This window comes from Chiloscyllium plagiosum, chromosome 9, assembly GCF_004010195.1.
Source record: "Chiloscyllium plagiosum isolate BGI_BamShark_2017 chromosome 9, ASM401019v2, whole genome shotgun sequence".
NCBI lineage: Eukaryota > Metazoa > Chordata > Chondrichthyes > Orectolobiformes > Hemiscylliidae > Chiloscyllium > Chiloscyllium plagiosum.
In genome coordinates this window covers 97,748,647-97,760,019 of record NC_057718.1, presented here as the reverse complement: position 1 = coordinate 97,760,019, position 11,373 = coordinate 97,748,647, and the positions used below count along the sequence as shown (strand labels likewise).

The window sequence follows — 11,373 nt, the reverse complement described above, 5'->3', positions numbered from 1 at the left end:
TGGCACAGCTCTACCAGTTCACCAAAGGCCTCAGTTTCTGATTGTCACTCTTTGTGAAACAATTCTACCCTAAGTGCCTACACTGTGACCTCTTACAATTCGCAGTATTGTACACATGCTAGTCACTGATATCTTAGTCCGATTTCTCAAAAGAAATGGCGATGTTTCAAGAAAAGAAATACACAGACAAGATGTGGTGGCAATGGTGACACAGAGAAACCCATGTTCAAAGAAGTTTTATTTTTCCATTGTAACTGATGAATGCACATAAAATTACTAGTGGAAGAAACATCATGCCAGAAAATTGCATAGAGTTCATACAAAATTTGAATAAGCTTCTCAGAACAAATTATCATTGTTAAAGATAATATTATTTACACCCTTTTCACGTGAAGTCCTCCCTTTGTTTATTTTGTTATTCTACAGTTAACTTTAAGTGAAAACATTTGAACAATATTAAAGCACAGACCATCCACTTCATATGATCAGTGAGATAAACAGAATTATGCTTCACTCACTATTACCACAGATTTTGTTATTTGTCTGGACCAGAGCTGAATTTTGTGAAACACTGTTAAATGTCCTAATCCAAGAATGACCCGCATTTAATGCTGAACACAAGCTGTAGTGTTTGCAGTTGTTAAATGAAGTGCACATACAATCTAGTTCAGTACAGAACAGCCATAAATACGGATTTCCACAGTAAGTACTTTGAATATTCCACTTAAACAGATACAGAACAAGGTAAATACTTTAAAGGCACAAGACTTTCACATCATATAGACCCCTTCTGTTAGATTCAATAAATCTAATCCAAGTAACATTAAATAACAAGTATAGTGTATGTATGTGTATGTTGCATATATATGCGTATACACACACATACACACACACACATATATACAGTATATGCATATACACACACATACTTCCATTACAACCATTGAAAACTGTAGGGGGTGATATTGACAGAGTAAAACCATGATTTTCTGTTTTTGTGATCATCTGTTACAGTTAAAACTAAGTTTCAAAAAAGCTACCTCATCATCAATGCTGATTATATAGCTAGACTCATGGTGGTGGGGATTTCATTAGAATAACACATTCAATCGTATAAAAATAAAGAGAACGTTTTACTGAAACACCATTATTAGACAAATACTGCACAGAATGCTGGCAATGAAATATTTTCACTCAGAATAATTACACATACCAAATGTAGCGGAATTACAGATCCATGTATTTTATAGTTTGAGCAGCCAAAATGACATTGAAATATTTTTACAACAATATAGTTCCTTAAATCTGAAACTACTGTTCCTGTCCACTTAACAGCTGCAATACCTGTATTTGTTGCGTGTTTCATGTTTGGCATGGAGTGAATCATGCCAAAGATCAAAGAATTCAGTTTGCACAAATTGTTTCAGTGACTACCCTCCACAGTGATGACTAGTAAAGTTACCAGTGATGACTAGTCATAGCCTTATCGCAATATTCAGTGTTTAATTTTGAAATTAAAATTTCATTCACAAAGTGCATTCAAACACATTAATACAATGACTTGCCTGCAATTTTTTTTTCTTCCGTTCATTTTAGGATATTTACAACCACTGGTATTGTACAAAACAAATTTTACAAATGATTCAGATGTAAGCAAGGTACAATATTTTGATTGTGCAGTTAGATACAAGGACTTTCCGTTACGTCACTCACATTAACTTGTAATAACAACTCCGGTTTTAGAAAATCTATGTAACTCTACTTTGTACACACAAGTCAAAGACATTTTTTTTATTTTACCCTGTGAAGCTACCTTGAAGTACATTACAGCACAAACTCCACAACAAAACTGTCTCTTAACAGTTATATTTTAAGGTATCCACAGTGATAACCATAATACTTCCATCATGCATGCATCCCTGATACGTATTTCCCTTTAAATATACTGGACAAAGCTATACAGGAAGTTTTAGAATGGCACAACCAAAACTCTAATTATAATAAGCAACATTGTTACCTCAGCATTGCTGACATTAAAAGTAAGTAGCAATGTATAATTCTTTTGGCAAGTGTACTTTATGTAGAGAGCAAAGACAATGGAAAACCTGTGCTTGCGACTGAAGCAGAGGGTTCTTACAACACGATGCCTACATGCAATGCTATGGATATGTGGGTTGTCAATGTTAGCCAATTATGCATCACAGGTTTCAAGTTCCTCTTTGATGGTTTTTTTTTTACAAAGAAATGTAATGTGTGGCGCTGTACAATTGGTTTTGTACTGGCACTTGAACAGAATGTACACCCACACACACGACCCTGACACTGCACTGTATGCTTGAATAAGTCTTCCAGAACGCAGGCTAGTATTCAAGCAGTTATTCACCTGCCCACATACCTCAATGCCTCCTCCACCTGCAAAAAAAAAGTAATGAGTTAACACAGCTTAAAGACCATATCAAAGGGAAGTAGCGAAGACTTTATCCGATTTATTGTCTTCCAAGTCGTCCTCATTGGAACATGTCTTGTGATTCAATTTCCCATTATCTGGAGCTAGGGGGGGAGGTGGAGCACTGTGATCTCCATCGTCAGTGAACTTCCCCTTCAGTGTGTCCTGTACGAATTCTTGGATCTCCAGTGGCAGCCTCTTAAACTTGTCCTGGTATTCTTGATCGAGATCACTCTGCAGCTGCAAACAAGCAGAAAACTGTCATGCTGCAAATTCTCCAGGACGAACATATTATAGTGAGGTAAGAACATTGTGCCTTATCTTTTTTTAAATTCATACAAGAGATGTGAGCATTGACCAAAATTGATTGACCATTCCCAATTGTCATGCAGAGGGTGATGTTGAGCAGTCTTTGAAGTGTAAATACACTCACAACAGCACTCTGTCTCTCCCATACAAAGCACACTCCAATATAATGAGCATGATTGTATTTCCAAGTGACTTGTACTAAGAATTTTTGGTGCATTTTAGTCACTGGATTGGATAGACCAATGATTAGTTTCTGTTTTATACAGCTGTGTGTGGAACGAAGTTGTTTTTCTGGTTGGCGATCATTGACGAGTGGTGTGCCTCAGGGATCAGTGTTGGGACCACAATTATTCACAATTTACATAGATGATTTGGAGTTGGGGACCGTGTGTAATGTGTCAAAGTTTGTGGAAGACACTAAGATGGGTGGTAGAGCAAAGTGTGCAGAGGACTGTGAAACCTGGCAGAGGGACAGAGATAGTTTGAGAGTGGGCAAAAGTCTGGCAGGTGGAGTACAATGTTAATAAATGTGTGAAGTCATCCATTTCGGTAGGAATAACAGTAAAAAGGGCCATTATATGAACGGTAAGGAATTGCAGCATGCTGCTATGCAGAGGGATCTGGGTGTCCTTGTACATGAATCACAGAAGGCTGGTCATTCCTAAAGGAATTGAGTTTAAAAGCAGGGAGGTTATGTTGTACCTGTATAGGGTGCTGGTGAGGCCACACCTGGAGTACTGCATGCAGTTTTGGTCTCCTTACTTGAGAAAGGATATACTAGCATTGGAGGGGGTGCAGAAGACATCATTAGGTTGATTCCAGAGTTGAGGGGGTTGGCTTATGAAGAGAGACTAAGTAGACTGGGAATAAATTCATCAGAATTTAGAAGAATGAGGGGCAATCTTATCAAACATTATGAAGGGAATAGATAAGCTAGAAGGAGAGAAGATATTTCCACTGGTGGGTGAAACTAGGACAAGAGGGCATAGCCTCAAGATTACTGGGAACAGTTATAGGACTGAATTAAGGAGGAGCTTCTTCACCCAGAGGGCTGTGAATCTGTGGAATTCCCTGCCCAGAGAAGTAGTTGAGGCGTCCTCATTGAATGTTTTTAAAGTGAAGACATATAAATTTTTGAACAGTAAAGGAATGAAGGGTTATGGTAAGAGGGTGGGTAAGTGGAGCTGAGGCCACAAAAAGATCAAGCCATGATCTTACTGAATGGTGGAACAGGCTTGAGGGGCTAGATAGCCCTACTCCTAGTTCATATGAGAGACCAAAATGTATGTTCTTTGCCAGTTTTCTCCCTACATTCTGGGGCTTTGTTCCTTAGGTTCCATCTGTGGTCAATTGCCAGTCATGGCTGCCATCCCCTTCCTTAACAAGAACTTATTGACCTGCCTTAAAGGAAATGGGTGGCTTAGTGGTTAGCACTACTGCCTCACAGTTCCGGGGACGCGGGTTCAATACCACTCTTGGGCAATTTCTGTGTGAGTTTTGCACATTCTCTCTATGTCTGCCTAGGTTTCCTCCCACAGGATGCGCAGGTTAGGTGGACTGGCCATGCTAAATTGCCCATGGTGTGCAGGCTAGGTGGGTTAGTCATGTGGGGTTATAGGGATGGGGTGGATCTGGGTGGGATGCTCTTCAGAGCATCATTGTGGGCTGAATGGCTTGTTTCCATGTTGTAGGGATGCTGTGAAAAACATCCAAGGACCCTACTTTTCAGGAAGAGAGCTCTAAAGACTCAGAAGCCCTGAGAGAATTTTTTTTCTGCTCATCTGTCTTAAGGGTGCAAGCCATACTTTTTAAACTGTGACCCTAGTTCTTGATTCTTCGATCAGAGGATACCTCAAGACACAGGTTTCAATCAAATCACCACCTTCTCTTCTAAACACAAGTGGATACAAACTGAGTTTGCCAAACCTTTTTGAATAGGCCGACGTGCCCCTTCCAGGTATCAATCTGGTAAACCTGCTTTGAACTGCTTCCAATGCATTTACATTCCTCTGTAAATATGGAGACTAATACTGGACAAGGTACTGCAGATGTGATCTAGCCAACACCATGTACAGAACAACCTCGATTATCCGAACGAGACAGGCAGGGAGCATTTTGTTCGGATAACTGATTGTTCAGATAACTGATTGTTTGGATAACGGACAACATTTTTATGGAACTTTGAGATCTTGTTCAGATAATCCAAAATTCGGATAATTGACGATCGGATAACCAAAATTATTCTGTATCAGTGAAGCATAACCTGTCTACTTCCACATTCAATTTCCCTCACAATAAACAACAACCCTTTATTTACTTTTCTAATTACTGGCTGTATTGCAAGCTGAACTTTTGCAATTCATAGATAAGGATATGCAGACCCCTCTGCATCTCAGAGCTTTGGAATCCATCTTTGCACAATTAGATGTTTTTATTCAAGTTTACTATCATACCTGTTATGCTTGGATTGTCTTGTGAGCAAAGACTAAACAAATTGGGAGTCTACTCTTTGGTGTTTAAAAGAATGAGAGGTGATTGCATTGAAAGGTATAGGATCCTTGAAAGGGTTTACATAGAATCCCTACAGAGTGGAAACAGGCCTTTCAGCCCAACAAGTCTATACCAACTCTCTGAAGAGCATCCCACCCAGACGTACCCCCCTCTACCCAGTAACGCTGGACAATATCCCTGGACACTATGGGCAATTTAGCATGACCAATCCACCCATCCCACACATCGTTGGACTGTGGGAGGAACCCGGAGCAAGCCCACACAGACACAGGGTGAATGTACAAACTCCACGCAGACAGTCGTCCGAGGCTGGAATTGAACCCAGCTCCCTGGTGATGTAAGGCAGCAGGGGTAATCACTGAGCTACTGTGCCACCTCAGTGGATGCTTCCCCTCATGGGAGAGTTTAGGACCAGAGGGCATCATTTCAGAATGAATTTAAGAGTAAGATGAGGAGGAATTTCTTCTCTCAGAGGGTTAAGAGTCTTTGGAACCCTTTGCCACAGAGAGCTGTGGGGGCAGAGTCACTGTGTACATTTCAGGTTGTGATAGATTCTTTATCAATAAGAGAATCAAGAGTTGTGGGGAAAGAATAGGATATTGGAGATGAGGAATGTCAGATCAGCCATGATCTTATTGAGTGGTGGAGCAGGCTCGAGGGGCCGAATGGCCTACTCCTGTTCTGATTTTTTTCTGGTCTTAAGGGTGGCACGATGGCACTGCTGCCTCACAGCACCAGGTTCGATTCCAGCCTCGGGTGACTGTCTGTGTAGAGTTTGCACATTCTCCTTGTGTCTGCGTGGGTTTCCTCCCACAGTCCAAAGATGTGCAGGTAAGGTGAATTGGCCATGCAAAATAGCCCATAGTGTTAGGTACATTAGTCAGAGGGAAATGGTTCTGGGTGGGTTACTCTTCGAAGGGTCAGTGTGGACTGGTTGGGCCGAAGGGCCAGTTTCCACACTGTATGTAATCTAAAAAAAAGTTTGATCCTGTCTTTAATCCTTTGAGTTGAGCTCAGATAGTCAGTCCATTCCTTGGGAGTGCTCTTACTTTTGCTTCATTAAGTTTTTGTGGCTTAGTTAAGTCAGCACAGACTTGGAAATGAATTTGGAGGTTTCCGGTTTGAATAACACAGGTACCGCAGACTTCACCAACTGAGTTATTTGAGAGTTTATTCTTCACAGTAGAAGGAACTACGCCAATTCTGATTTTAATCAGCTCAGGGTGAATAGGTAGGATGGGTGGTTGAAACTTTGTAAATCTGCCTTATCCTGAAAACATGAGGAAGCCAAACAGCTATAAAGTCTAGATACCAATGGGATGATACAATTTTAATTGTATGAGGCAGAACTAGCCACACTACTTAGTTTTATCCTCAAAATCTGACTGACCAGAGCGGTTAAGCAATATAACGGGGAAGCCGAGAATCAATGAATACTGAAACTTCTTTGCTCCTTGAGTCATTAGGTCATGGAAACAGACACTTTGGTCCATCCAGTCCATGCTGAACATAATCCCAAACTAAAGTAGTCCCACCTGCCTGCTCCTGGCCCATATCCCTCCAAACCTTTCCTATTCATGTACTTGTCCAAAAGCGCTGTAATTCTATTCACAACCATCACTCCCTCTGCACGTTCATTCCCCACACGAACCACTCACTGTGTAAAAAGAAATTGCCCCTCATGCTTTTGTTAAATCTGTCTCCTTTCACCTTAAAAATGTGCCTTCTAGTCTTGAAATCCCCCATCTGAGGGAAAAGACAACTGCCATTAGCCCCATTATTACCCCACAGAATTTTATAAACTTCTGCCAGGTCACCTCTCAACCTCATACACTCCAGCGAAAAAAGTCCCAGCCTATCCAGCCTTTCTTTATAACTCAAACTTTCCAACCCAGCAACATCCTAGTAAATCTCTTCTGAACCCTCTCCAACTTAATAACATTCTTCCTATAACAGAACTGGACACAGTGTTCTTCTCAAGCACTCAGTTTAGTAGTGACAAGTAAGATGAGTTGCTCTGCATTAACCAGCAATCCTTGATCCTGGCTAAACCACTCCTCCAATTCCACCTTGTCAAACTGTTCCGCCAAGCTCTTTATCAATGATATCAGTGACCTGACCAACACCTGCTTGCAGTTAAAATCAAGGACTGTACAGGGAAAACTGACAATCCCGCCTTTGCATTGTCCTGGAGTAAACGATGCAGAAAGCGTTTGGTGCAGTAAAATAATAGAGCACCTCTTAGTCAGAGAAATGTTAAGCAGTTTTCCAGCAATACTCTTTGCAATGGCAACATTTCAAGATCGAACCCAATTAATTTGTTTGTTGTGTGGCTAAGAGGCTTCAGCTGCTCTTGCTTTTCATCACTGGGAGAATATCGAAAAGCAAATTCTTGACCACCACAAATCTCGCAACACAGAAGCTGCGACATAGCAATCCTTATAATTAAAATTTCCTTGAGCAGTAAGTTTAGGATTTAGCCCAGAGTTTCTCACACCTTTCTCACTGTGAGCCCGTTTTGAGGCCTGAACATTGTCAGGACCTTTGGTGAACAGTGGGGGGAATGAGGAGGAGGAGATCGAGAAGAGCAGGATTGGTCTTTGATGCCAATGAGTTGGCAACACCAAAATCCCAATCATGGCCCCGCTCACAGTTCTCCTTTTGGGAAGCCCTGATTTAGCCAATACTCAGGTCATTGTAAAAATGCAATGGTGGGAGATTCTTTGGTGGATCAGTAATTTTACTTATTGAGGTTAATGCTTCCTGTCTTGCTCCCTGGTTTCTGAGAATTGGTTTGAGACTTGCACTTGGGAAAGTTTAGCCAGGGCTCCTCCTCCTCATTATGACCAGCACTAGTCAATGACGTTGTGTCCTGGAGTGCATCTGGGAAGAGTCATGGTTGACTATTCAGATTCTCATGGTCACTGACAAATCTCACACATGAGGCAAGGTACCTTTTTTCATTTGGCAAAAGTGGGTACTGCAAGATGCTGGAGATTAGAGTCAAGATTAGAGTAGTGCTGGAAAAGCACAGCAGGTCAGGCAGGTACAGGGGAATCGACGTTTCGGGCAAAAGCCCTTCATCAGCCCTCATTCCTGATGAAGGGCTTTTGTCTGAAACGTCAATTTTCCTGCTCCTCAGATGCTGCCTCACCTGCTGTGTTTTTCCAGCATTACCCTAATCCTACCTTTTTTTAATTATTCATTCACAGGGTGAGGGCATCACTGGCTAGGCCAACATTTGTGGCCCTAATTACACAGAGGGTAGTTAAGAGTCAATCATATTGCTGTGGGTCTGGAGTCACATGTAGGCCAGACCATATAAGCATGGCAGTTTCCTTCCCTAAAGGACATTAGTGAACCACATGGGCTTTTCCCCCTACAAGCTCCAATGGATTCGTGGTCACCATTAGATTCTTAATTTCCAGATGTTTATTGAATTCAGATTCCACCACCTGCAATGGCAGGACTTGAACCCAGGAACATGGCCTGGGTGTCTGGATTAACCATCCAGTGATAATACCACTAGGCTATTTCTGGATCAGTGGTGCTGGAAGAGCACAGCAATTCAGGCAGCATCCGAGGACAGGCAAAATCGACGTTTCGGGCAAAAGCCCTTCATCAGGAATAAAGGCAGCACCACCTGCAATGGCAGGACTTCAACCCATGAACATGGCCTGGGTGTCTGGATTAACCATCCAGTGATAATACCACTAGGCTATTGCCTCCCCTAATGACTAATGACTGAAGAGTGACAAATGTCCATAAAAACCATGCCAGACTTGTGTGCAGATTCGTTTCGTAATTTGTGGGAGGATGTTCTTGTGATGGCAGGAGTGCAATGGAGGTTTACCAGTCTGAAGTAGCAGGACTGATGTTGAAAGAGAAATGGATCAGTTAGGATGACACTGACTGGAATTTAGAAGGATAGCAGGGGGGAAGGGTTTCTTATAGAAATCTATAAAATTCTCACAGGATTAGACAAGGTAAATGCAGGAAGGAGGTTCTAGAACCAGGGGTCACAGTCTGTGGATACAGGGTAGCCCATTTAGGACCGAGATGAGGAGAAATGTCATCACCCAGAGACTGGTGAGCCTGTGGAATTGTCTGCTACAGAACGTGGTTGAAGTCCAAACAATGAATGGTTTCAAGAAGGAGATAGGAATAGATGTTAGGGTTAAAGGGATCAAAGGACGTGGGGAGAAAGCAAGAACAGGGGACTGAGTTGGATGATCATCCTATTGAATGGGGGAGCAGGCTTGAAGGGCTGAATGGCCTAATGCTGCTCCTATTTTCTATGTTTTAATGTGTTACATTTTTCTGATGACTGAGCAGAACTCTGAAGTAATCAACTTTTTTTTGTTTCTAATTACAAAATGTGTTGCTTTGTAACAGGAGGACTGCTATAGAAACACTTGGATTTATACTCAGTGACTGACTTGTAAAGACGTGTGAGAAGCCAATGGAATGTCACATAAATAAATGATCAGGGAGAGAAATAAGCTGAAGAGAAAATGAAGGGGCTAACTATTTTGGCAGAAAGCTACCTCTGGCAAACATGTCTATTTTACCCTCCAGGCATACACAGGGACGTGGGTTAAAAAGCCAGTTGCAACTCTACTGGAATGGACTAGTGGGTCTGAACACTTTGTGTGTCAGCCTATGTTCAAGCATTGGCATGCAGTGAAGGTTCCATTGACTATCCTCTGGCTACCCTGTGTTGCACATAAAAGAAAGACCTTTCTTTGACTCTGAGTGCTGATATCCAGTTTTTTAAAAAAAGGAATTTTGACAAAGAAACCTAAAAGCAACTTACAAAACCAAGAATCTCAAAAAGTGACTGTACAAACTTGTATTGTAAGACAACTGGCAATCTCCATGAAATTTAACTATTTGCTCTTCATGAACAATTCAGACACTGATTCATTTATCAGTTTCTTTTAAAGTTTTGATCCTTTGAGGGTCATCTGTTATTTCCAATCTATGGGCATGGAATTACTAATTGTTCTCACATTTGGTCACAAATAACCTCACTCTTTTTGCTAATTGACAAGGGTAAGAAGTCAGTGTGCAAGATAGCAATGGGACCAGTTTTGTGATGCAGTGTTCAGGGCAGGTCAGGGTTGGAATAATGGGAATGGATGAAATTGGGGGTGGGAGTGTCAAGTCTGATGGGTGTGGAGCTGGGCGGTTGAGGGGTTTTGGATCTGGTGGCAAGGGGAAGGAGGGGTGGTTGTGGAGTGACGGGAAGGTGGGTCAGTTCTCAGAAGGAGGTTGGTGGGAGTGTGCAAGAGTGATGTCAAGTTCAAAGTGGTCAGGGTATTGTGTTCCAGGATACAGGTTAGGGTCTGGGAAGTGTAAGGGGTCTGGAGGAGGTGAAGTTGGAGGCATGTGAGGCAAGTATGGAGTTAGTTCAATGGTTGTTCCGGAGTTAGTCTGTATTTAATTGTCTAACATCTCCCAAGTAACTATTTAACTTTACTCAAAACCCTCCAAATTCTCAGACTTAAGTATAGCAGGGTCCCCAAGACACACCTCCCATCTGCACTTGAATATCCACTGTTTGGAAAATTAAAAATGACTTCGTGCTTCCAAATCCAAATCTTGACCTTAGACAGTACAAACAGAAAATATTGGAGCCACTTAGCAGATCGGGCAGTATTTAGTTTTATAATCCCTACAGTGTGGAAACAGGCCATTGGGAAACAGACTTAAATGTTTCAGGTCTCTGACTCCTCCGCAAGAAGTTTGCTCATGCTCCAATGAACGATCACAACAAAAAACATCAATCTGTCCTCTTCCCTTTCTCCATCAGTACTGCCCAATCAACTGATGAGGACACGGCACATAACATTTCTAGATATTATGAATGAACATGTTTAGAAGTATCATGATACACCTTTGGAGTGGGGGTTGAACCAAGGCTGCCTGGCTCAGAGGGAGTGACACTACCCTTGCACCACAAGAGCACCACACTCCAACTCTATTTCAAATTCCTATCACCTTGAGTCATTGAGTTATAGAGATGCACATCACAGAAACTTCAGTCCAACTCGTTTATGCCAACCAGATGTTACATGAATTTAATTCCATTTGCCAGCATTTGT

At 41.8% G+C, this 11,373-nt stretch overlaps 1 protein-coding gene across 2 annotated transcripts in view; it reads right to left on the bottom strand.

Annotated features, from left to right (window-relative positions):
* Positions 1–219: 219 nt before the first annotated feature.
* Positions 220–11,373, bottom strand: part of LOC122553084 (1-phosphatidylinositol 4,5-bisphosphate phosphodiesterase beta-1) — an 800,648-nt gene continuing 789,494 nt past the window's right edge. Inside the window, exon 33 of one of the 2 annotated variants that reach the window (XM_043696584.1) lies at positions 220–2,686. In XM_043696584.1, coding sequence (XP_043552519.1) covers positions 2,456–2,686 — 231 coding nt within the window. In that variant the 3' untranslated portion in view covers positions 220–2,455. The remainder of the gene's footprint in view (positions 2,687–11,373) is intronic. The other variant, XM_043696585.1, reaches the window with a different exon arrangement.